This window comes from Ammospiza nelsoni, chromosome 13 (genome assembly GCF_027579445.1).
Source record: "Ammospiza nelsoni isolate bAmmNel1 chromosome 13, bAmmNel1.pri, whole genome shotgun sequence".
Lineage (NCBI taxonomy): Eukaryota > Metazoa > Chordata > Aves > Passeriformes > Passerellidae > Ammospiza > Ammospiza nelsoni.
In genome coordinates, this window is record NC_080645.1 from 13231773 (window position 1) to 13258974 (window position 27202).

At 39.4% G+C, this 27202-nt stretch overlaps 1 protein-coding gene across 2 annotated transcripts; it reads left to right on the forward strand.

Moving 5' to 3' along the window:
- The first annotated feature begins 364 nt into the window (after positions 1-364).
- On the forward strand, positions 365-18738 carry PLA2G15 (phospholipase A2 group XV). Of its 2 annotated transcripts, XM_059481792.1 has the most exons (6): positions 365-581; positions 7999-8155; positions 9517-9635; positions 11044-11142; positions 11541-11765; positions 14508-18738. In XM_059481792.1, the coding sequence occupies exons 1-6, from the start codon at positions 443-445 to the stop codon at positions 15017-15019; spliced, it is 1251 nt and encodes a 416-aa protein (XP_059337775.1). In that variant the 5' UTR covers positions 365-442; the 3' UTR covers positions 15020-18738. The 2 variants fall into 2 exon arrangements, with proteins under 2 accessions (XP_059337775.1, XP_059337776.1); XM_059481793.1 differs by lacking the exon at positions 11044-11142.
- The last annotated feature ends 8464 nt before the right edge of the window (positions 18739-27202 follow it).

A 27202-nucleotide genomic window follows, 5' to 3' on the forward strand; every position in this document is an offset into this window, starting at 1 on the left:
GGGCCAGCCACACTGACACGGCTTTCTGAGGGGGAATGGAGCTCCCACAGCCGGGGCCGCCTCACTGACAGGGAACGAACTGCCACAGCCCGGGCCGCCACACTGACACGGCTTTCTGAGAGGGAATGGAGCTCCTACAGCCGGGCTCCCACAGCCGGGGCCACCACACTAGCAGGGAACGAGCTCCTACAGCCGGGGCCGCCACACTGACAGGGCTTTCCGCAGGAGGACCGAGCTCCCACAGCCGGGGCCGAGCGGCGGCCGCCCGGGCCCTCCGCGCTCGGCGGTGACGCGGGTGGGGGCGGGCCCGGCGGGGCGGGCCCGGCGGGGCGGGCGGGCCCTTTTCTGGCCGTGCCGGGCGGCGGGGCCGCACTCCGGCCGGGCCGCAGCAGCCCCGGCGCAGCGGTGGCGGCTCCCGGCCCCGGGGTTATGCGCAGGGGCGATGTTCCTGCCGGCTGGCGCCAGGCTCCTCCCGCGCTCCGGACGGAGCTCCTTCCTCAGCCTCTTCCTGCTGCTGCTGCTGTGTCCCGGTGGCGGGAGCGCGCCGCGCCGCCGGCCCGCGGGGCCGCCCGTGGTGCTGGGTAAGAGCCGGGGGGGCGGCGGGGCGGGCGCTGCGGGGCCGGGCTGAGCTGAGCTGAGCTGAGCCCGCCGGCCCCGTTACCCACCCCCGGCGGGGGGGCCCGGGGCGCTGCGGGCTCGGCACGGCCGCGGGGAGCGAGCCCCGCCCGCCGCTGGCACTGCCCGGGCTCCGTGGGCACCGCGGGTGCAGAGCCCGCACCGAGCGGCGGCTCCGCAGCTGCCCCGGCGCTGGTAGCTCGGCTCGGCCCGGCCCGGCAGACGGAGCTCCGGGCTGGGGCTGCCTTGGCCTGGCAGCCGGAGGGGGACAGACAAAGCTCATTTTAATACGCATCGAGCTCATTAAGTAACACCAGAGCATCCCTGCTTAAGTCTTTCCTCTCTAGGAACCTTTCGTGAAGGATGTGGATGGAGGAGTGATTGGGTGGTTCAGCAGTTGAATTACAAAATAAAAAAAAAAAAAACAAAAAAAATAGGCGTTTTATCATATGACATGAAAAACGAGTATTTGTTACTGGCCTGTCGTTTCACCTGGTAACACAAAATAATTTGTAATGAATATGCAGATAATATTCGTATGCAAGTTAATAAGTAATACTTGTTAGTTTCTTTTTGTATCCATTGGTAATAAGATGTAAATAAATTTTAAATGTTTCGATAACTTGTCTACTGAAAACTGTAGTTCTTAAGCATTCCAAGAAGCAAGTGCATTTAGTGACAGTAATGTCAGTAGCCAGTCCTGTGAATATATTCAGCATGTTGCATGTTCTTATCTTGATGGTCACAGGGGAAGAAAAACTAAGAAGATGGGAAAAGTGGCATGTTGTTCAGTTTCCATTTCTTGATAGTTATTTAGGCTCTGATGGTGACTTTGTTACTACTGTTACAAACTTGTGACTTATAAGGGCAAACTCTACCAGAGCATATTAAAAAATGTTCTTTTTATCTCAGGGTACAGTGTGTACAAATCCACAGTTCTTAGAAGGTCTCTCTACTGCCTGACAGGCTGTGGTTTGGAAGTAGAAACTGCAGAAGGGTGTCCTAAGAGGCAGGAGTTGAAACAGGAAGAATTCTTTGAATTCTGTCTGAGGAGGCTAGAAACAATCTTTTATGCCATCTTTCCACTCTGTGGTGCTGGATGTAGCAATAGGCCTTGGCACTTGCTCCAGTGCAAGCTTCCTGGTGACAGAGATGTTTTAGTTGCTGATTTTATTGAACTCTATCTGGAAAGGAATCAAAGATTTAAAAGCAACTGGCAGAAAGGGTTACTGACTGTAGAAGTGTGGATTTACTACTGATAGATCTTCTGTAAGTATATATGTTCCCTAAGGATGGTTTTAAGAACTGTGGCTGACCTACATTTCCTGAAGAGACATTCTGGTAAATACTGTGTGGCTGAGCACATGTTCATCCGCAGTGCTTTACAACAGACTCTCTTGCTGTTACAGTGAATTTTCATCAAATGCTGCAGAACTTGTATCTCTGTCTTCTAGTCGGTCTCTGCATTTTAAAATTCCCTGGATTTTTTGTTGCCCAGTTCTCCTCCTTCTTGCACTTGTGGCATGTTAAAATAAGCTTTTTAGGAATTGCTTTGATGAGGATAATGGAAGGGCTTATGAGAATCATTTAGGGAAGCATTTGAAGTGCTGGCTTAACACAGGTGTTTGCGGGAAGGGAGAAAAACCCACATCACCTGGATATGCAAATGAAAAAGATTTAGAGCTATAAGTCTGCATTATAGAAGCCTATACAAGCTTGTATAGGAGATGAATATGGAGCCCATACAAGGTAGGAATCCAGAGTTGATCCTCCTGATTTATCAGACTGGCATCCGGACTCCTAACTTCTCATGTAAGTTCATTTTTAAAATAAATTTTTATCTAACTTTGATCAGTTCTCATGATCAAAGCACTCCCTCTTGATCTGTTTGGAGGTTAACATGCCTCAGTAGAAAGGGGAATTAAGTTTGGTCACACTCTGTATGTGACAAGTTGGCCACCTGATCTTAAGGAATAAAGAGAGAAGAAATGCTGTTAAAAGGAATATTGTCAACATAGTGATCACTTCAGAAATGTTTTGGACCGGGGTGGTCACAAGACACAGTGTAGCTTGCTCTCAAACCTTTTGTGTAATGACCCCACTTTGCAGTTGCAATCTACTCTTACCCAAGTAACAGAGGGCAACTAGAGCAAAATCTTGCAAAAAATGGAGTGTTGCTCATGTGTGGGTAACTTCTGTTCTGCTGCCCAGGTACTGACAAACTGTTGCTTCAGGGAATCTCACACCTGAAAACAGCTGAGCTGCACGAAGACAGCCTTGTAACTCTTGGCCACAGCTGTGATGGCAGCAGCTCGGATTTGGGGAGCCCCCGCTGGCTCAGGTGCAAGGTGGCTCTGTGGAACAGCTGTGCCAGTCTAACAGCTCATTAGTGCTCACCCAGCTTTCCTTGTACCTGTTTGCTGGCCACTTCGTGCAGTCCTTTGTCTTGCTAAAGCATGAGGAAATAACCTGATGAGGAAGAAGTGATTAATTTTGTAGTTGAATTACTTTAATGGAGGAGCTGGCACAAGGAATGTGGAGAATGGCACCACATGGCTTGGGTTAGGTTGCTTTTAAGCTGGTTTGTGCATACTGGAGGTTCCTTAGGAGCAGGAGCTGCTCTGCCTGGAGCTGGTGTTCATTCATACCAAGGGAGCAACACCAGGGACCAAGTGCCGTAGGTAGTAACTGACAGCAAAATACTGCAATGCAATTGCTTGGTTTTCTCTGAGATGTAAATAAAAAAGTATTGAAGTATATTTACACAATAGTGACATTAGAGAAGAAGAAGCAGGTGAAAGTCAAAACCTTATTAGAGCCTGCTTGAAGACCTGATATAAGACCCAATTCTCATTAAAACCTAAGGTGATTGTCTCAGATTCCTTTCCCAAGTGTTTTGGGGGAAAAGGGGACTAATTATGGTCCTGACATGCTTTTATGCCTTTTTTAAAGTGTTTTCTATTTAGCCAGGATGATGTAATCATACAGAAAAATCTTCTTTAAGAACCAAAATAACTCACTGAATGCTTCTGTTCTACTAAAAATGTATATTACATATATTCTGTGCAATCACTTCTGCATATCTGCTTTTATTTAGATGAACTGTAATTTTTTACCCTTCTCTTATCAGTTTGGTGATGTTCAACAGGCTTGTCTTTAATGCTAGTTTCAAGTAGTTTTTGTGGCTGTTCTTCATTCTCTGATACAGTCCATCAATAATCACTGCATACTATCTCGTGTCTTGGACATTTTTGGAGCTGGTAACCCATCCTTATAAGATCAGTGTCAGATGCACTGAACTCTTTACCTTTTACAGCTGACTCAACACAATAACTATATCAATGTTCTGATACCTTCTGCAAACAATTTGTTAGGTACTTGGCTAAAGTTTTCTAGAAAGACACCTAAATGAAGTTTGTTAATAATTGATTTACATGCAAAGGAGCCGTGCCTGTGAATTCCTGCTGACTGCTAATTGAGCTGTGTATGTTTGTATGGTCAGCTGGCTAGATGTCAGGAGTGATTTAAATGTTTATGCCTCATGTGATCCAAGGTATCTGGAAGTATCATGTGAGACGTTGTTTGCTTTCTTGTTCCTAATTTTAAACAAGGCCTTTTCTGTGGCAGTCTATGGAGTCTAGAGCTGCTTCAAGACATTCTCAGAGACCTGTAGTCAGAGTTTAAAATTAGCTTTCCTGGGAAGTTGCTTTATTTTGCAGGAAGACTAATTTATAGAACCAAAGAGACAACAGTTATTTGAGGAAATAATACTGGTTAAAAAGTTAAAATAGTTGATAAATACCCAAAGGCATTTGCATTTCAGATAAAAGCAATAAAAAAGTACCAACTGCTGGCCCTCTTTTTTTCTTTTTCCCCTGCATGAAAAAATATCCTGGCTCCCCACCCTGTTATTAAATAGATGCCTTTTTTTTCCTAAGGATCCTCATATTTGGACATTTTTTGGATGATCTTTTTTCTTTGTTATCTGAGCGGTCTTAAGGCAAGTCACTTTTAGGGTGCAATTTGCTTCTTGTCTCTTGGTGGGAACTGTGAATCTGTCATTAAGACTTAAGGATAGTGATAGGCGGAGTAGGAATGTGTCCTAAAGCTAATTACTGCAATTCACAGTCTATTACCTCTCTTAAACTCTAATGATATTTCTAAATGTGCTTTTCTTTACAGTTTAATCATATAAAAACACATCCCAGAGGGAGATCTACTAGTTTTGTCAGGCCATATGAGACCAAAAAATTAGCCAAGGTTACTATGAATATTGGAAGTAAATTTGGCTTACTGATTATTAGAGTGAGTTTTGTTGGGATTAGCATGTTTGTGAAAAAGGAGGATGTTCTAGAACTGATAGAACACAAAATCTTATGGAAACACATTTTTCTGCTGAATAAGAAATCTAATTTTTCCAAATGTTGCAGTTCTGAAATCGACAGAGGAATTACACAGCTGCAAATCAGGGAAGCAAGGCACTGCTGAAGATCTTGTCTTGGACATGCGGTCTTAACTAGTGCTGATGTGTTTTGCAGAACTTCATAAACAAGTTATTTTGGGGTCAGTCTGCAGACTTTAAAAAGAACTTTTAGAACTTTAAAGAACTTTCTTTAATATTTCCAGCAAAAAGGTTTAGGAACTGCAGATATTGGTAGATGAGAGGAGTAGAAAAATTGCATACAGATTACTCTGCCTGCAGGTCCATCCTCTGTATGGCCTGAAAGCAAAGGAAACATGTTTTTCTACTGCTTTCAAATTCCGCCATAGAAAATTTAGAAAGCTATGTCCTTAACCTACAGAATTAATCTTCAGTGTGATATTTTTTAACCTGTTACTTATAAAAAACCACTAAGTAGTTCTCCAGCCAAAATGTAAATCATTAACACTGTTAAACTGGTTGGGTTGAAGGCTGAAGAGCTTGCATGTTTTTTTTCCATAATCTCAAAATCAAAATTTTGTATTTTGTTTCCTATAGGTTCATCACAAAGCATCTTCAGTTTGCAAAGTAGACTTTAGAAAACAAAAGAGCCCTAAGGTGTGAGTGATAGTGATTAGCAACTTCACTGTTAATATGGAAATGTAAACATGACAAAAACATTTTTGTTAGTCCCTGCTTTACAAACAAACAGGCATCATACCTGTACATCAGAATTTATTTTTAGCTACAGTATTTGTCTTTGCACAGGTAGAACTTGTCCTTTATCTTCTGTTTAGAATTGAAAAAATTGCCATTTTTCATCTTGTTTCTTATCATCCCTTGAGTAACATCAGTATGTCATGTTTTTCATCTTGTGTCCTGAATTGGACACAGGAGCAGAGCCTCTATCATCCAGAAGCTTGAAGATAAAATTTCTTAACTAAATGAAAGTTGCAGTTAATCTGAGATCATTCTATTAAATCCAAGTGAGATTTTGTACAGTTTCCTTCTTTCAGTGCTTTGTTGATAGATGTATCTTGATTATAATCTGAAACTTCTTCAGCTGTGAGTTTTCCCTGCTCTGAGCAGGAGTACTTGTGATTGATTGAGTGCAGTTTGGAAACCTCAGCAAGTTCTCCAAACTCTAATACCCCAGGTGTTTGTCTAAGTCTTTGAAGGGTGTCTTTGCTGGAAGAACTTTATTTTTACCCAAGGAAGTGAGATTTTAGGCTAGAACAAAATGTCACCCTTCTTTGTTTTGCATTGAAACTGAAGACAAAATCAACCTGTTCTGTCCTTGGCAGGTCTGCTGCCGAAACTGGCCAGTCATGAAAGATTGATATAAATAGAATTACGTTCTGTTCCCTTTCCAATTAAAAGCACTGATAGGGCAGAGGCACGAGACTGGAACAAGTTGTTGCCGTAGTTTTCTAAGCAATTCCTCAGTAGGATTCTGTGAGGTTACAAGACTGAACTTCAGTAAACTCTTTCTAAGGTGTGATGCAATGCTGAAATCTCCCTTACTATGCTTTCCAGTATATCAGAGTCCTTGAAATATGACCTAAAATAAACCGTGGTCAGCTACTGGGCCTTTTAACATTTCACTTAAGGTGACAAAAATAAAGCTCCTAAAAACCTAATGAGAAAGTAGAGGTAGTTAATAAAGAAATCCTGAGGTACATCTCATGGTAGAGCAAAACCTGCTGTGGTTGGAGGTTGTAAGAATGTGGTTATCTGAAGTTTTGGCCTTTTTCAGTTCTGCAATAACTTTTTTTCTAAAAGCACATCTGGTTTTCTGGTTAAATTAGGCATTCTGCTAAATGGTATTCTCTCTTTCCTTAAACCATTGCTAAGTACCAGTGTATTATAGAACTCAAACTGATTTGATTGCACAGTTTACTGGAGGATAGGGGGAACAAATGTGTGGGTAGACCTGTTAAAAAACTTCAAAACTAAACATTGATATGCACACCCTAAAAAGGGGGCTTTGTGGACTCCTGAAAGGAGTGGAGGGAACCTTTAAGAAGTGCCTAACTTCTAATTTTTTCTAATACAGAGAAACTTTTCAGTTACTGAAATGCTTTTCTCTTTCTGGTTCTTGAGGAAAAAATGCTAAGCATAACAATGTAAGAAGTTTCTCTGAAAACTTTGTGCTGAAAATTGTTAATGTTTGGTTAAGACTAATTCCAATTTGGGAAAGCATTCATGCTTCCATCTAGGGTTTAAAAAATAATGAAGAATAAACCTTAGTCAAAGGAATACTGACATTTAGTATATGCCTTAAGAAGGTGCAAATAGCCAAGACCCTTTCCACCAAGTCTTACTCAGGTAAGGTATCCAAAGAAAAAAAGGTAACTGTTGTTGCCAAAACCTGAATGTAAAAGAGATAAAACTGCATTTTTACATTGTTAGCCAACCGTGTCTTGTGTTGTAAAAGTCTGGTCTTATGTGAAGAAGGGAAGATAAGTAATATAAATCAATCTTTTACTTTTTACATTTCTAATGTCAAATTGATAGTTTGCAGGCAGCCATTTAAAGAGAAGAAAATGGTGTAGTTGTGGTGCTCTGGAAAAAAAGTTCTTACAGAAAGATTCAGTCTGTATTTGGAAACCCAGATCAGTTTGATGATGTCCTACACAATCTTTTTTTTTCATACCTATGGCCTTACATGCTCCTTTATAGTTTGCTCTTTGAAGTTAGGAGCTGTTCATCCAGAATCATTCTACATGTTGGTTTCTCAGGTAATGAGGTTTGAAAGTATATAAATATTTTCAGTGGAAAATGTATATGTAGTACCTTCTTATGTAGTATTTGTTCTCCAATTACAAAACCTGATGGTGTCTGGGTGCAGTGGTCATGCACATAAGGGCTACAGTATTTAGCTGTGTATACTGCAATAGAAAATGTTATATGCTTTAATTAACTGTCTCCTTTTTACATCTCTCTCTCTTTATATTTTTCAGTTCCAGGGGACTTAGGTAATCAGTTGGAAGCAAAGTTAGATAAGCCATCAGTGGTGCACTATCTCTGCTCTAAGAAGACAGACAGTTATTTTACACTCTGGCTGAATCTAGAATTGCTTCTGCCTGTCATCATTGACTGCTGGATTGATAATATCAGGTAAGAGCAGAAATGTTGCTCTTTGCAGTTCCATCCTTTCCATAGGTTGACATGCAGAATGGCTGCCTTTAAATTACTTTTCTGATTCAAGAGCAGTGAAAGGAATGACTTGGAATTCTGCTGGGTAGGCTAACAGGATGGGTCTGAGGATGCAGCTCTGTTTCATCTCAAGTGGCTGTAATTGCTGATGAGGAGCAGAGGCTCTCTTAATTTCTTCCCCTTTCTCTTCTACCAGTGACTCAGTGTAGGTTTGAGCACTTGTTAGACTCCTCTATGGCCCTTATCTCAAGGAGGAGGTTTTCTTCTCTTTTTTTTTTTTTGCCAAGCAATAGGACAAGAGGAAATGGGCAGAAATTGATGCACAGGAAGTTCCAGCTGAAATATTTTGGTTTTAAGAATTGCCTAATTTAAAGCTTTCATGTTATTTCCAATCTGTTTTCATTAGTGTTCCTGTAAAATAATATATGTATGAAAACAAGAAATAATTAGCTGGTGCAATTAAAAACTATTGTGTCGGCATTTTGCTCTTTTATGAATGTACTGAGCTGTTGTAAAGTAATCTGCTTTGTCTTGCCCTGTGCCTTATGGGTTAGAGATTTTTGTTAAGAGATTTGTGCATCAGTTTAGATTCTTAGACTCCATCTAGGGGCAAAAACTTGCATTCAGAAATGGCAATTGTATTGATATGGTACTAAAAACAAACCAACCCCCAACTGTAATAACAGGGATGATTAAAGAAATAAACTCCTGACTCAATGCTCCAGATTCCTCACATCCTAAATTGATTTGAAAAGTATTTACACAACACTCAATACCTCAATGTGTTTACTGAGGTGCTAGTTGTCATTAGTCAGGAAATAAAGTATTCCCTTATGCTGGTATGGATGTTTCTAGTTAAATAGAAATTAATTATTTTTAGGTAGGTTAATATTTTTGATGTCTGATTTAATAGGTATTTTCTGTCCTAGTGCCACATTCCTATGCTCTTCATAAGTATTTCCATTTTGTGGCTCAATGCAAAGTCAAATGGTGTAGAACTATATAAAGAAGCTGATATTTTAAAGATGAAGTTCAGTTGCACTTCCATATGCTCAGTTTTACAGAGACAAAAAGTTTTAGATTCTGCACCATGAAGCATTGAAGTGTAATTAAAGTAATTGTTTGCACTGTATAATCTCTTAGCCATGAGAGTACTCTGATCATGTCTGCTTGGGTTGGGTTTTTTCCTCCTTCTGAGTTACAGCACTTAAAGTTCTTGTACTGCACTCAGAATGTAAGACCCAGTGTAATTGAGGGTTGTCATGTGGCAATAAAACATGGTTCATGGCTTTTTTCATTGTTTTCCTTCCCCTCCTCCCCAGGCTGGTATATAATCGAACAAGTAAGATCACAAAACCACCAGATGGGGTGGATATCAGAGTGCCCGGCTTTGGGCAGACGTTTTCCTTGGAATTTCTTGACCCAAGTAAAAGGAGTGTTGGTATGTACAAGCTGTGTCTGGAGTGCTTTGTCACTTGCAGGGTTTTTCTCGTTTGTCTTTATGCAACAAGCTCCTGAAATGTGATTTCAAATCACTTGGCTTTTAAGAGTTTTCATTGCATTGTATTGTTTCATTTGCTGCGTGGCCTGACAGATTGAGACAAGAAGATTCCATGGTATTTAGTCAAATCTAAGTTTGGTGGATGAAATCTGAGTAGGCATATTGAGGACAGATGTTTTCTGAAAATGAGATGGGTTGAGTAGAAAATTCTGTGACAGAAGCTTGACAAGCAAAACTGAAATAAAAGCATGAGTTCTGAGTAAGCTGTTCTTTGGGTTAATTGGATTGGGAGATATGGTACCACAATGTGTAGCTCCTTGTATTTTGCTGGTGTCAGAATAATTATATAATTGCATTTGTGCTGCAAAAGATTTCTGTATTCATGTGTTGGCAGGTTTTTTGTTTGATGCTTTTGTAGAAGTCATGTTTCAGAAAACTGTGAGTTTGATAAGCTTTTGTGAGTTGTTCACTGTGGCTGAAGACTGGAGGAGTTGAATAGTCAGTAATGGACTGAGCTGACTGAGCTTCACAAGCTGCATAGCATGGATCTGTTCTTTGAGGGCAGTGATGTGCTTAATGATCTGCACTAGGTCACTCTTACACCATGATTCAATTCTCCACTTGAGGGACAGTATGATAAACATTCAAGACTAACAAATGAGGTTCTGCTCAAAATTTAAACATGGCTCTCATGTTCAGTAGATTGTTCTGATGCATTTAGTCATGGTAATACTTAAATCCCACATGTCAAACCTTGTATTAAATAACATCTTTCAATATTCAGTCTGCAGCTATTTCCCTTTCTGCTATTACAGCTTTATCTTCAATTACTTAAGTCTTAGTCCACTACCCCAGAGATAAAAAAAGTTTTGGGGTAGTTTCTGGAGTTCTGCCCTAGGTTATATAATAAGCATTTGTTTCCAAGAAAAAATGTTGAAGTCCAGGCCAACTGTTACTCCCTACCTGTTGTCAATTTGTAATCAACAAAAGCTATGACTCTGAAAACCCCTCAGAAATTATTATCTTGCAGTTCAAGGGTAAACTTTCCTCTGCTGAGTAAAATTTATCCACTTTGTGTATGCTACATTTGGCTGCCAAAAGGTTTGAGAGGTCAGCCATCTAGTAAGTTTTAGTGGTGGTATTCTCTCGATTTTGGGGGATAGTGAGCATAACTCATTTTGTTTAATATGCATGCAGCTTTCTAGATTGCTAAAGGCAAACTGCAGGTTTAGTGTGTACATATGGTGTCACAGATACTGCCTCTGGAACATGTTTTGCAGTAGTGGCTGTCAGCTGCTTCTCACACTAACCTTGTTACTCTTCTGTTTCTCTTATCTGATATTTACAGGAAGTTACTTTTATATGTTGGTGCAGAGTTTAGTAGATTGGGGCTACAAACGTGATGAAGATGTAAGAGGAGCACCTTATGACTGGAGAAAGGCACCAAGTAAATAATATACTGTTATTTTAATAAAATATCTCCTAGCCAGCAAATAATGTATTGAATCACTTCTCCCATCCTTCACAATCTAAAAACTTAATTTTGTTTAGTTCTCAGGACCAGGGTACTCCTGGATACAAATTCAAGCTCAGTGTCGTGGCTTTTTTTTTTTTTCTTCTTTAAACAACTTGCTACTTAAAATTTGCTGAAAACCAGAACAAAACAACAGAAAAAACCCATTTCAGCAAAGTATGAAAAACCCCCAACCCTCCCATTCAATATTGAAATTTCTAAGGTCTGCATTATTAATTCTGCAGACAGTTCAACACCATTATTTAAAAGCTTGTTTTTAAAGCTCAGCATTCCCAATTAAGAACTCTCACTGTGTAATGTGTGTATTTTAGATGAGAATGAAGACTATTTTGTGGCGCTTCGCAAGATGATCGAGTTGCTGTACGAGCAGTATGGGAGCCCTGTTGTGCTGATTGCCCACAGCATGGGGAACATGTACACCCTCTACTTCCTGAACCACCAGCCCCAGGATTGGAAGGACAAGTACATCAAGGATTATGTGTCATTAGGTGCTCCGTGGGGCGGAGTGGCCAAAACTCTGCGTGTGCTGGCCTCAGGTGGGTAATTTGAGGCTTTACCCTGTGCTGTGTGTAGTGCACAGTGCTAATGAGGCTGTGGACTGTGGGACTGCAGGATGAGAGTTTAAGGTACCATGAAGGGAAAAATAATTTTTTATAAGCAATAACAACTAGGTGTTTCAAGCCCTGCAACCCAACTGTTATCTTTCATGCTTGTGGGGGTGGACTGAGATTTCCCACATCCTTTAAGCAGGAGCTTTCTCCCTTCTTGACCTCTCCTGACCCTTTTCAGCAGATTGTTGTGTTGTCTGCTGTTTGGCCTGATGCCTTCCCTTTCTGTCTCTTCTGCCACCAGCCAGATTGATCTCTGTTCAGTACTGCAAAGCTACCAAGGACTCCAGAACATTCAGCAGTTTCCTTTGATTAAAGATCACACAGCTGCTTGAGGTTAACGTTAAAGGAAATTTGTAGAGATGGTGGGGAACTTGTGTTCAGTGTTAATGTCAGGTGAAAATTGTAACTCTGCAGATTAGGAAAGTGAATCTTTGAGGTCTTGGGTTTAGCACACTGGATATGCCAGAGACTAAAACCAAAAAAATTGAATAAAGCAGCATAATGTATTTCACTAAGTAACTGAAAATGACTGATGGAAAATGTTCACTTACCCATCATGTGATAACATAATTGCATCATGTGCTTTGACATTTAGTTCTCAATGTTTCTGGCTTGGTTTTGTAGCTTGTTTCTGACTTGTTAGCTTTGGATATCCACTGTCTTCTTCCTAATCAAAGCTGACATCAAAAATTGGACTTCATCAAAATGCAAAACACACAGCAAGAGTCAGCCATGCATGGACAGAGCAAAGAATACTTTGCTTAGCAAAGGCATTTGATTCTGAACAGTTGTGCACTACTCCATTACTAATTAGAAAACTTGACTCCATACAAACATCCAATTTACACATTGTTAAAGCTGTTGAAATGTCACTGTAAAAATTTAATTCCCTTTTCCCACAGACTTTGTCTGACATGCTTGATACAGAAATGGCAAGAAGTGAAGAATGTTATCACCCTCATAAAATTACACTATTATATTTCATAGTCCCTTATCTCTGTTGGATTAAACTTTTCTGCTTCATACCTTGTCTACACTTTATAATGCATCTCAAGCAAAGGGGCTAATTCTACTAATGCATAATGAATAGCTGAATTTCTACTAAAATATAGTCAGTCATATTTTAATCTGTGTATCTGTTGTACTAAACTTCTATGTTTTGGAGCAGAAACTTAAGAACCATGTGGGAAAATTACATGGGCATACATAATATCAGAATGTACAGGTTTAAGCTGTTTCTGTCTCAAATATCTGTAGTAAAGCACCACCATCAGCCCTTGGACTGCATTAGTCCATTTAAGAGTTTCTAAAATTATTAGGGTTAGTATGCTGAAGAATTGTAGCTTTAAAGGAAAATACTGCATTTCAGCAGGAAAGACAAGGCACTCTATGAATGCATTCTTTCTGCTCCCATTCCTGTTTATAATATGTGATGCCAGGAACTTCATGTCAAATCCAGCTGTGTTATCAAAGTGGTAAACAGTACACAGGTGGAATTGTTTTCTGGAAATTTCTGTGATACTTTCAGCTACTTGTACATGAGCTTTGCTGTATCCCACTATAGTGGGCAAAGACACAAAGCTCACAGTGGTTTGTTTCTATTTTTAATGTGTTGAAAAGTTGAAATATTAGCAGTGTCTTCCTTACACCTAAGGTTTTGATGTGTCTGCTGACTTAAATGTGATGTTGGCCATCGTGTACTTCTTCACTTACGAGAAAAGTAAAGGATTTGAGAAGCACTTTGTGAGAGTTCTGTAAGAGAAGGCTGGGATAGTCAGGTTCTGTGTTTGATTATTCTGCTGGAAATAAATCTTGTGCACATTCTTTTCATTGTTCAGTTCAGAACTTGGGCTTTCTTTGCTGAAAGCTGCCAAGCAGTGTTCAGTAATGTAGCAGTGAGAGTGCACAGTGAAGTTGTTACACCACACAGTATCATGAGACCCATTTTTCAGGACCTTTGTGATTCTTGCTGTGCATTTGAATTTCCTTTATCTCTTTCAGACTAGCAATGTCTCCATATAGTCCTCCTAAAGATGGCATTACTGTGCTTTGTTTCTCCTTGCTGAAGCAATAGTGCCACCCCATGGAATTGAAATACCACCCAAGTATATTTTTCTTTGAAGAGTGGTTTCAGTTGCAGCATTTCAATTTTTATGGCATGGTTGACCTGGACCACTACATGCTGTAACCACCTGGATCTAATAATGGAAAATAAAATTCAAAGTTCAGCTGACAAAAGAATTGAGATGTGACAGCCACTGTGATAATGAAAAAAAAAAAGGAATATAAATTTATGTTTGTCTCAGGGTTTTTTTTTTTTAAGTAATCACTGTAATTAGTAAGCAGCTTTTGATTTTGTGAAGATGGAAGAACAATTGTTAAAATATGCAGAAAGGTGCATATAAATTATCCTTTAATAATGTGTTAGTTTAAGCCATTTGTTTCAGTCATTCATCAACTCATATTTAAATCTTGGAAGTTATTAAAAGTCAGTTTGCAGAAGTTAATTTACGAGACAATCATAAATGAGGAAAAACTTTTCAAATTGTCACTGTAAGCCAGGGGAACAAACTTGTTCATGTTATCACCATGAGTGCTAGTAATTGTTACTGATTAAGATTGATGTCTTGCTTTCTGGATAATGAAATTCTACTTTTTTTCCCTAAGGTGACAACAACAGAATCCCTGTTATCAGTTCCCTCAAGATCAGAGACCAGCAGAGATCAGCAGTTTCCACGAGTTGGATGCTGCCCTACAACTACACGTGGCCTCCAGACAAGGTGTTTGTGAGCACCCCCACAGCCAACTACACACTGAGGGATTACTGGAAGTTCTACAGGGACATTAACTTCGAGGATGGCTGGCTGATGAGGCAGGACACGGAGCCCCTGGTGTACGCCATGACCCCGCCCGGCGTGCGCATCCACTGCCTCTACGGCACGGGCGTGGAAACCCCCGACTCCTTCCACTACGAGAGCTTCCCTGACAGGGAGCCCAAGATCTTCTACAGCGATGGGGATGGTACAGTGAACTTACAGAGTGCCTTGCAGTGTAGAAAGTGGGTGCACAGGCAAGAACAGGAAGTGGTGATGCTTGAGCTTGCAGGAAATGAGCACATTCAAATGCTGTCCAATGAAACCACGATCTCCTATGTGAAAAAGCTGCTCTTTGAGTTGTGATAACCTTGTGTTGATAGTTATTTTCCTCACCTGTGATGCCTTCCCTTAAATATGGGGAAATGCCTTTTAATCCCTTGATACTTAGATATTTGAATTATTTATTTTGCTTTTTTAAAAGGTTGTTTTCAAGTTGCTTGGTATTCTAAATGATTGTTTGTCTCTGATTTGTGTTCATGATGTTTCATAATATTTTCACATTCTGAAAATTTTGTCAAATATGCATTTTGGTGCCTCTGGTGTTGTGTCCAATGGTCATACAGACTTTCATTTGGAGACTGTGCAGCCCCTTGCACATACCACATGGAGTTATAGATCCCAGAGTTCCTTTGTGTGGTCTTTGCAGTTTTGGAGTGGAAGGCTAGGAAGGATGGCAATTTTGGATGCCCAAGGGAATGGTATTAACAATTTGGCAAACACAGTAAGCATTTTATAAGGTCTTGCATATTCTGATCCACAGTTCCCAGTGGATTAGTTTGTAAATGTGCATATCTACTAGGGAAAATAGGGAAGAGGTCTGCCTGGAACTGTCCTACCATTGTAATCCAGACTTTTATTTATTACAGCCTGTGGGGGGGAAAGAAAGATGTGTGAATTACTTGAAGCTTCTTTATTAGGTGCCCTACTGGGTTATTTTAGAAAGAGGAAATGGTTTGCTCATCAACTTCTAGAATCCCTGATCACATACAGTCTGGAGTCTGAGGAGTTCTCAGCCTGTGCTTTATTTCTCAGTGAGGGAATGAAGCTAAACTGTGGTTGGTGCTTGTAATAACTTGGAGCAGTGTGGAGTAGCACACCAATCATAGCTAATTGAATACTGGCAATCTCTAAGGTATAGAATTGCATTTCTGGGTGGAAAACAACCTCCTGTGGTGGAAATGATAATGGATGGTAGGCAGTATATAAAGAAAAGTGAACTTCTGAAATAGAGTGGGGAATGAAAACCAGTATGGAGTATACACCTTGTTCTCAGTCAAATACTTTGGCTCTGATCCAGTTATCTGACTAAGCAGTGACTGGATCAACATTGCATTCCACTGAAAAGAAATTTTTTGCTTTAGGACTAAAAGTAATTTCCCATAGATTACAAGTTTCATTTTTGCTGTTTGAAGAAGCTGGGACATGTGGGTCCTTAAGTGTTTCTATAAACTGCTGAACACGCAGTTCTGTAGTTTCCTACAGTGTTGTTCTACTCAATGTTAAAATAGTTATTTCAACTCTGACCTCCACAGAAGTTTAGGTCTAAAGGCCATCATATCTACCATCCCTGATTACAGATGTCCTGTTGGAGAAATAGTTATACTCAAAAATTTTCTCTTGCTTGCTTTAAAACAAATCACCCAGTTAGACCGCACTTAGTTTTCTAAAAACACAGCTTGGAATGCTTTCAAAATGCTAGGTTCTCCAAGAAAAATATTTTAAGATTTGCAGAAACTCATCAAACTATTAAGGATTTGTTACTTAAGAAACTGAATTTGTCTAAAGGCTAAAGTTTTAACTATTTTGGTAGCATGCCTAAAATGTTTTCTGCCACTGGACATATCAATAAGATCTGTTGAACTGATGGGCTTGAACTCTTGCTATTGTAGAATGGAATCAGGAGGTAGTTTTAAGACTTTAGTTTTAATTCAGAAATCTTTTGTTTATTCAAAACAATTAGAACAACTAGAGTCATCACCAAGCTGATTATCTTACTAGGTTTTAACTTCCTTATGTAGCTTTGTTTCCCCCTCTGCATTTTTGCCTAGTGCTTATGTTGAGGGAGTGTAGACGTTTTCCTGATTTTTAAAATGGATCATTAATCTTGTCCTCACTTGTCCAGGACCCTATAGTCCAGCAGCAATATTGCCTAGACTTTTCCAGAGTAAGTACTGACTTGTCCACAGCCTTTGCAATGTGTAACTGCTGAGATTGAAAAAAAAAACCCAAAAAAAAACCCAACAAAAACCCCCCCAACCAGTCAACTTAAACAATCAATCCCCACAAAAGAAGAAGTCCTACAACAACAAGGAGGGAGAAAAAAGCCAACTCGACCCCTCCTTCAAAAAATCCCCACAGAAATTGCCCTTTAGCCAAGTGATCTATTTTATGCAGGGCTTGTCAGCTGGATAAGCTTCAGGCTTGTGTTCCAAGACTGCTCAAAGATGATAAAGCTCTTCCTTGGTCTGACTCAATTTTTGAATAAATGGCTATCTGAATAAATTACAGAAAACATATAATCACGATCTGTGTTTCTTGCTGAAGGAGAATGCCTGTTAATAAGCACTGGATTGAGTGGAGCTGGAGGCTCTATTGCAGGATACCAACATAGACATCAAGGGCTGAAAAATGAGAAAACAACGTAGGTAAACAATTCTTAACCTGATCTGGAGAATGTCTGTAAGATTCATTTGGATCCTTACCCATTAATCAATAGCATTTTCAGTCTCCTAGCAAGAATTTAGCTGCAGGGTTTTTTGTGATTTGAAGTTCCAAAATACATTATTCAAGAAATGCTTGGGCTCTTTTCTTTAGTACTTTTTAAATACACTTTTTGTGACCCAAAAGAAGAAAAAAGCACAACTTTTTTATTATTTTCTAATTTTGGCAACCTAGTACAGTTTCTGAGATTAGTTGGCTGTATCTTTTAAACGGAAGATTTCTATACCAGTTTTCTGTTACTAGACAAGCCTTGTGGTAGTTAATGTGGTAAATGAAGCTGAAGGTTTTTTGAGGCTTTTATTTGTTTGTTCTGTTGTTTGTCACTATAAAGCCTTGTTGTACTGTTGAAAAGAAATGTGTGTACCTGAGTCCTAAGTACTGTGTAAGAGCAAGCACAGCACCTCTGATGTTCTTTGATTGCTTGTGGTGCATCTGCAGGCTGGAGTTTTATGTCCAGAAAGTGTGGGGTCGTTTTTCCCCCTTCCAAATGATCATCAGCCCTTTCATTTGCAGTTTCTTGTATGTTAGGATGCAGTTCTCACTGAGAAGTGAATGCATTATTCCAGTTGCTGAAGTGGAAGCCCTGCACTGTGTGAGGAGTGGCTGCTCTCTGAGCAGATCCTCTGCAGGGGCAGCACTGAGCACTGCTGTCAGACCTGCTGCAGCCACGGGCTCTGAGCTGTCTCCATTCCTGTGGGGAGGGAGGTCTGAAAAATATATTTTGTGAGAATGTGGCACTTTGATAAGAGGATTAACTCAGGTGCTTTGCCACACTGCACAGCTGAAGTGTCTGAATTCACTAATGTACCTTTGTTATACCTAAAGCATTAATTATGTGTCTCTTTCCATAATTTTTACTTAGTTTTATTCTTCCAGGATATTTTCAGAAACCAAAACTAGTCTTGAGGACCAAATGTGTTTCTTATTTTTGGCAACTTGTATAGACAATGCTGAAGAAGCTTTCAGCTGTCATTGTAGTACTTCTGAAAAGGTTCAGAGTCACTATGTGATTTGTACAAAAGCAGAAAGCTTCACTAACTAGCAATAATTGCAAAGGACTTGCAGACCAAAGGAAGGAATGTTTGGTATTAAGGTAATTCTTGGAGCACAGTGTGTTCAAGGCCCTCTTAAATTCAGGGAATGTTTGGCAGTGACTTTGCTGCTCTACACTAACCAGTATTTTGTACAGAACATATTCTGAGGCCTGGCATTTTATATGTTCTTGTGTATGAATGTGTTCAATAGATTTTGAATATTTTATTGTCAAATTTGATAATATAATAAAGTTGATCTAATACTGATTGTCTCCTGTTGTGAATAATGTGCTGTCTCAGTTCTCAGAGGAAATGAAAACTTGGTGCTGTTTTTCTTCTCTAGAGATGATTGGTGGCTCTCACAGTAATTCTTTCTTAATCTCCCAAATGCACCTACTGTCTTGTGGTACATTTGGAGTTCACTGTTAATTGTTCTTGAATTTAGGGAGGTGTGGGATTGAGTCTACTCAATTTCTTTTTGCTTGCATCTTGCTTGTCTTGTGTTAAAAGAGAGAGTGGTGAGGCACTGGCCCAGGTTTCCAGGGAAGCTGTGGATACCCCATCCCTGGAGGTGTTCAAGGTCAGGTTGGATGGGGCTTTGAGCAGCCTGGTTTAGTGTAAAGTCTCTGCTCATTGTAGGAGAGTTTGCCCATGATCTTTAAGACTCCTTTGAACCCAAACCTTTCTATGAACATGAAACATTAAAAAAAATCTACCAAATATTCAATTAAAAAGTTCCTCAGTCTAGTTTTGGCTCCTAATCCAGTGACATAAGCCCTTTCCTCCTTGCTTTCAATTCAAACCTTTCCAACCAGGCTTTTGTCATTGAGCCCAAGGTTTTTTCCTTGTTTAAATGATGCTTAAATCTCAGCACCTCATGCAAAAATAAACCTTCCAAAGCCAAACACAGCATGAAAATCTTCCACACAGACAGAAGTAAATTGCTGACAATCAAGTCTAATGTAGAGTCTCTTTTTGGAGAGAGACCAAATGCTTCAATAATGGCAAATTCCCTTAAAGAAACCCCAGTTTTCTTAGCAGGGATGCCTATACAAAGATAGCATTTAGCTCAGAGCTTAAGGGTGTCAGGAAATCAGAAAAGAGAACTGAAATGTCAGGCAGCATGAACAGGTGAGAGGCTGGGCTGGTAGAATGGTGTCTGTGGGGCTATGATGTATTTGTGTTTGTTTTTAAAATCTACTTCTTCAAAGCAAAAGGAAAATTCTGACTCCATGAGAGAGAAGGAAAAAACATGGAGCTAGCAGGTCTGCAGTTACTGTCATCCTCCATCAAAGTCTACTTAGCAAGAGCTAACTTGAGGCTCCCTGGCCAGAAGAGGGTGATGTTGGTTTGCTAAAGACTGCAGCTGTGGGAATCCTGAAGTTATCAAATATTTGCACGGGACCTATGTATGTATAGATCATTTGTCTTAGGAGAATGCTTCCTGTGAGAAGCAGCAAAGGATCTGGATTTACATGAAGATAGAAAACTTTGTCTCCTTTTCTCTAACTCCACTTAGCTAGAAGTCAGTCAGCACTGCAGGTCTCAGAGACCTCTGCTATTCATGGGGAGTGAGGTGCCCAGCTCTGGTCTCTAGGCTTCATCTGAAGATGTCTCAGTTCCCAGCTAAGGAGTTGACACTCACCTAAGGCCCACAAGTTTCACTGTATTTTGCCATTTCCCATGTCTTCCATTTTAAGAATACAGACCATAGTTTACTTAATCTCCCTGTTCAGAGCAGCCTGTGCTATAAATTCAAGGTCATCATGTTATTGCTTTTCCATGTTTTTGTTATTAACTTTCTGAGGAGGATCACTTATTTACTACCACTGAGACAAGGACATAAACACACAAGACAGTACTATACATCTCTAAAACAGGAGTATCACCTAATTTACACAAGAAGCTGTTTCTGTTGGAGCTTAACAGTAGAACAAGACAAGTTTTATTACCTAATTCATTTGTTTATGATCAGTCTAGAAGGGTTCCATTTGTAAAGTAAAATTTATACCTTTTGTGATGATAATATCTCATAGGATTTAGGTAAGGAAATAGTTTGGTCCATAGCAAAAGTTAGAGAGAGCTTTACCAAATTTATTTTTAAAAATTGCCAGATTTTGTTAATCCATAAATTAAATCCATTTTGTTAATGTAATAATGACCTGTTGGATGTATGCCCAAGTGTGACCAACTACTAGCAAATGGTTTTTTCAGAAGCATTAAACAATGAGGTGCAAGAAGAAGAAGAAATACTGCTGCTATGATTCTCTGCTTGTAGCCTCTGTTAAATATTTACATTTTCAAAGTTTTATTTAGTTTTTCAGCTGAATACATTTTCTGTAATACTAAAGGCTGAACATCACCCTATTTCTGTACAACAAAGCAGCCAGGATTTGGGATCAAATTTACATGAAAAAGTCATCTTATACTTAATGTAAGGCTGTTTTTGGGAATAAATATTTAGCATCAAGCTCTTAAGAAGTAATACATATTAATGGAATAGAGTAAGATACTGTGCATTTACTCCTTTCAGAAAGGCTTTTGTAAATGCTAAGTGTATGCTCAGTCAGTGTTTTTTCCTGAATGTTTCAGGTCAATGGAGTAAACAATTTAATTTGTTATTGTTTGTTGTTTGTTTCTAGTTCCTGTAGTCCAATTAGTGAATTGAGAAATTAAACTGATTTGTCTGGTTTCACTAATGAATAGAAAGCAAATAGAAAGGTCAGGTTCAGACTGAGTTTTCAGAAATGTACAAACACATTATCCATAAAAATGCTTTCATTTATAAAGAGGCATGTTGAAAACAGGAAATGCCTTATTTTTCTCTGCTGAAATGAATCAAGTTGTGATAAATAATAGGAGCAGTAGGGTTTAGAGCTGACCTTACATTCCATCTGTTTTACCGCAACAGCTCTGAGTTCCAGCTGCAACCAACACTAAAACAGACTGGGAATCTCTGTCTGTCTTCAGCAAATAGGAGCAGGTTCTGGTGCTTTCTATGAGACACAAAACTGACTGAAGCAGCCCAGAGCACGTCTTGAAGGCTCCTGAGACTTGTCACAAACTTTCACTGATAAGCTGTTACTTATTCCTTTCCTGTTGTCATGTCATCCTTACTACAATTCAGTTATGAATTGGTTGCAGGGAAAGAACTCATTTTCTCCCAAGCTCTGTGTGTGTGTCATCAAGGCAAGCAGTGAGTCAACATCAGAGCAAATTTGATTTCAGTGGTTTTGCGGTTTAACCCTCTGTAAGGTCCTTGTTTCAAGGTGCTGCATCTGCAGCTTTCCAGTCCTCAGCACAGGACCACTGTTATCTGCATTACCAACTGCCCAGAGTTGGGGCACTGACTTGTCTCAGTAGCAAAGTAAAAAGTTATGAAATGCCTATTAATTCAAAATGGATGTAATGGGTAATTTTCAACCCACTGCACTAGTAGTTTGGGACATAGCTATAAGACTCATTTACTTTTCTAAATAAGGCACCCTATTTCAAAAGGTGTGTGGGAAGCTATGCACAAATGCAGTCAGTAGGAATTTGTATGCTAAACTCCCACATTACAGTAAAACGTCCTGCACCACAGGAGGTGGCATGTAGGAGTGGGTGGGTAAACTTCAGAACAGAAGAAGGTAGTGAATCACTTGAAAATTTCTCCTTACTCTTTATTTATGTATTCAATTACTTGTCCCAGTTTTTACCTCCTAAGCACTCTTATTTTACATGGTTATTTCAAGGCTGAATAGAAGCTCTACATTCTTGATGCAAACCTGTCTTTACTCCCACTTCCTCTTCTCTTTAAATTTGAGATGCAAAATTTTACTGAAACATGATAAACCAACTCCCAATGCAAGTTCCAAACCTAGCTTGCAGTTGTCAGTTATTATCCAGGACTCCCAAAGATGTTACCATGATTCTGCTACACTTGAATTTAAAGACATTTATATTTTGTTAAACAGTAACAGACAAACAAGTCCTGTTACTGTTTTATGGTTTTGTAGTAACTGTGTTACTGTTTACATAAAACAGGAGAGAGACATGGCACATATTTGTAATACAAAATTTCATTGGATGCATCAAGAAATGCAACTTTTCTTTTTGGTTCATCCAGGTGTTGGAACTGTCCCAGAACTGGCAAACAGAATGTTCATTGATTAAGAAGCTCTCCTAGTAAAATAGCAGTGTGTGAATCCTAACACTGCATGGCCAGAAAAGGGACAATGGTGGGTGTCTGCATGATTCTAGAGCAGTAAAATCATCAGGGCCAGCTCCTTGGACAGACAATAGTTATACCTTTGATCAAAGACTGCATTTTTAAGTGGTCACAACTGATTCTAAATTTGCCTGTTTATTAATTTCTCTATTCACAGAGAATTCAAACCTGTGTTTATTGCATTTAAAATTCTCCTCAGCTTTACCATTGATCTCTAAGTTAGATTTGCACTGGAAAGTCAACTGTGGAAGAAAGCACATCTTCTAATTTGTTACTGAATTCTCTATTTCTGGTAATTTACAAAGCTTCTGCCTGAAAAAAACTACATTTAGTCCAGAGACTTATTATATCGTGCTTTAAAATCAGCTTGTGATTTTAAATCCAGTTCTAGACTGGCAGGGTTTCATTAGAGATGTTTCCAAAACTAGTAATTACCCTCCTAATGAGCCCTTGAAGATATTGTTTATATTTATAATTAGATTTACAGAGGACACTCAATCAGCTCAAACACAGCTGGGTGCATGATGCTGGCTGAGACAGTCAATCCACTGCAAAGTCCAGTCAGACACAATTGCCTTTTGACAAAGAGCACTGAGCACTGGGACCTTGCAATCTGCAAAGCTAATGAAAATACTGCTGTTTTGCATATTCCACTATAAAAATGGTGATTCTCTGCTAGAGGAAAGATTTTTTACTTTTTTTTTTTTGATCAAGCTGACTCTCAGTTGTGGTCCTGAGGTCTCAGTATTTGTGGATATTTGGGGTTTGGTGGGGGCAGGGGGAAAGTGCTGTCTCATTCACTGAGATCCTTAGCCCAAGGACAAGGTGAAATGGTTTCTGACTGAAAGAGAGTAGGTTTAAATCAGATTTTAAGATTAATTTTATTTACTCCCTTAAGTCAGAATTGTTAGAACAAGATGTACAAGTCCGGGATCTTATGGAAACTTTCTTAACTTACACCTGACAGCCAGCCCAGAAATAATGGGGCACAGCACAGAACCAACTAACCACAAATCTGCAAACCAGACATTACAGCAATTCCCAGTGTTTAATTTCTATGTTGCTAATTACAAGCAATGTCTTTGACTCTTTAAGAAGAGAAAAGTATTTATGTTCCTATCAGGGTGATCTGATATGTTGTAGAAGTACTTACCTATGTAGTGCTTAATATTAATTATTCTTTACTTTGTAATTTCTTTCTTCTTCAATATCTTTTTACGTTGCCTTTCTGTGCTCCATTTATTTCAGTGCTTTTTCTACCCACAGTAAAGTTCTAACCTACAAACATATCCATGAAAACTGGAGGAGCTCCATGGAAACTAAGGTATTCCTTTTCAAACTGATTAATTTCCCTTACATAACTGCCAGAGGATGATCTGGCAGAGCTAATGCATTGATGAAGATGGCTAGAATATGCAGGCAATAATGTATTTACACAAACTGATGTTTGCTTTAAAAATTATTTTCTATACTTAACTGCTACTTTTGTCTTCTGCAGCAGGAAACTAAACCAGGAAAGCTGTATGTTCCATTTTCTCTGTTGGAATGAACATGCTCCTCAAGCACATCAGCTGCAGAACAGAAAGCAAAGTTAGGAAGTTGTTAGTACTACTCTAATTTACTCTAGAATTTTACACAGGGTTCCTAAGACTGACTGATGAAATTTCCCCCTTAATTTTAAAATAAAAATTAATTTAAAAATTAGGCTTCATCTTTGTCACCCAGCTGCAGCAGCATGTTCGCACTCAATAATCTCCATTGCCATAGCAACACATGTTTGTCAGATCAGGGCTGAATTGATGCAGGAGCCTCTGTGCAGAAATCTGCTAACCCTTAGATATGCAACTCTAGAATTCACTAGGATTTCTTTTTACTTTTAGAAATGTAACATTGTTATACAATACAAGATAAACATCTCAGCCCCTCTGATATGCATGACTTGCTTTCTAATAAACCAGAGTTTTGAAAGGCTTAATACAGCTAGAAACAGAAGTAGATTATTCAGATGGCAGGTTTTCATGCAGGAAATTGCAAATGAAAATACATTATGCTGAGTTGGAAGGGACCCATAAGGATCATTGAGTCCAACTCCTGGCCCTGCACAGGACACCCCAAAAATCCCACCCTGTGCCTGAGAGCATCATCCAGATACTCCTCGAGTTCTGCCAGGTTTGGAGCTGTGATCGCTGCCCTGGGGAACCTGTTCGAGGGCTCAAGCACGCTCTGGGTGAAGAACCTTTTCCTAATATCCAACCTAATTGCCCCGGGGCACAACTGCAGCCGTTCCCTCGGGCGCTGTCACAGCAAGAAGAGATCGGTGCTGCCCCTGCACTGTCCCTCCTGTGGAAGCTGCAGCCAACCGTGAGCTCTGCCCTCAGTCTCTTCTCCAGGCGGAACGAGCCAAGTGCTCTCAACTGCTCCTCATTAAGCTTTCCCTCTATTTAACATTTAAATAATAGTGCACAAACTGGATATCATCCTTTTCCCTTTGGAGTCAGCAGAGTCCTTCCCCTTTTATTCCTTGTAGAAAAATGTTTGTTCATTTTTTCCCTACAGTCAGTCATAAGATTCTCAAGTGCCATTGTCTTCATGCACAGCAGGATTCAGCAAGGTAGGGGTGCAGAGAAAACTGATTTGTGCAAGTTCACATATAAAGCTGGCATGGGAAACACTGTTTTGCAGCTCTGGATGAGTTGTTACTGCATTTATCATTATTACATATGCTACCATTTATATTTTCATCATTGCCTGATTCAAAGAAAAAAAGCAATAATAAAATTTCTCAGCCAAAATTGCACATTTCATCTGGTTCTGGGAATTCACCACACAGATTTCTAGGCCTGGTTTTCACTCCAGTATGCTGTGGTTTAGAGCCTTGGTACATTTTTAATTGATCAAGCTCCAAGTGGATTATAATAACATTCCTAATTCAAGATGTAACATAAATACACAATTTAAATCTTAATCTTTTGAATAGACAGAAATTCAGGTTTGCAGTTAATAATCTACTTCCATAGAATATTTATTCTTTTCAAAAATATGTTTTGAGGCCTTTAAAAATATAGAGATAACTATGAACTTCATCTATAGTTTCAGGTTTTCTAACCTCAGGGTCTGAGGAATAATTGAAATCATTAAGTTCTACTATACATTTGTATCTGGGTGACAAAAGATCCCAACCAAGTGTCCTGGGCTCCCAAACATGCAGTGTGCCATCTGAGTACCCCCACAATGTGTGTGTGCATTCATTCAGGCAGGAAAAACCATGTGTACCCATAAAATTTTGAGTTTGATTTGCTATACTTACCCAGGCTACCATGCAATAGCAATGTTGCTATGGGAACAGGTTTTCAAAAAAGCAGATCACACATGACAGGCAACACATTTTTGGATGTTTTTTGTATGTATTATGGCAGGGTGGATAGCAAGCATATCAAAGTAAAGGCTAACTTGAAGTCTTATATGCCCTGATCTACAATGAGATTCCATTGATCATTTTGCATTATATTTTTTTTAAAGATTCCACAAAGCATTACTTGTTTCCAGGTGCATAGGAATTCTTTTCCCTCATCTTTATATACTTTAATTTGTAATTTTTTACCTTCCTATCAGGTCCTCCCCTTTTATTTTGTTTTTCCCTAATTATATTCATAATGCTCAGTTATTAATTTTTCCTGCCCATTATATACCTCTTTCTTTCTTTTCTCGCTCTTTCTCTCTGTGTACATTTTTCTCAGGATTTTGAACCCTTTTTTGTGTATTTTGCAGTCTCCCTTCTCCCTTAACTCACAGTGTTAACACCAGACAAAACATTCAGCACTTGCTCTGACACAAAGGGCAGCAGCCACCCAGAGCCACTGTAACAATACTTAGAGGCATTTTTTCATTAGACAAAATGGAAATATGTATTCCTTTCTTCCACCTCCTCAAAAGATAAGAGGAAGAGTCAGTTCTGCTTTTTGTTTTATGTATTAAAAGAACTATGGCAAAATTACAAACTTGAATTTGTTCTTTCAAAATCTCTCAATAAATCCATTTTTCAGAGTTTATTTCCTACTGTGCAGACTAGCAGGTATGATGTTTTCTGTAAACTGATGATATAACCTTTACATCCTAGTAGAGACTTTCAAAAGCTTACATCCCCAAAGCTTTAAAAATGAAAGGTAACACAGGCAGCCAGCTGAAGAACAGCTAAAACCCATGCAAGTGTAGCAGTATTTCAGAAATCTGTTGCATCAATTCCTTCTTTTTAAATGCTCGTGAAAATGTTATTAAAGATTTTTGTAGGTCTTGACATAAAAAAATAGTATTTCATGTCTTAATTTGGCTTAATATGCATTGAAGAACACTCCAGACCAATAACTTGCCTGACAAGCATCCTGTCCTGGGGTATAGGAGACATATTGTGCTTCATGTGACATTTTGAGCTGTTAGTCAGACACCAGCAGTGTCAGGAAAACGTCATCCCAAGTGGAAGGTAATATATTCAGATCAGTTTTACTTTTTCAGCTTTCTGATTTC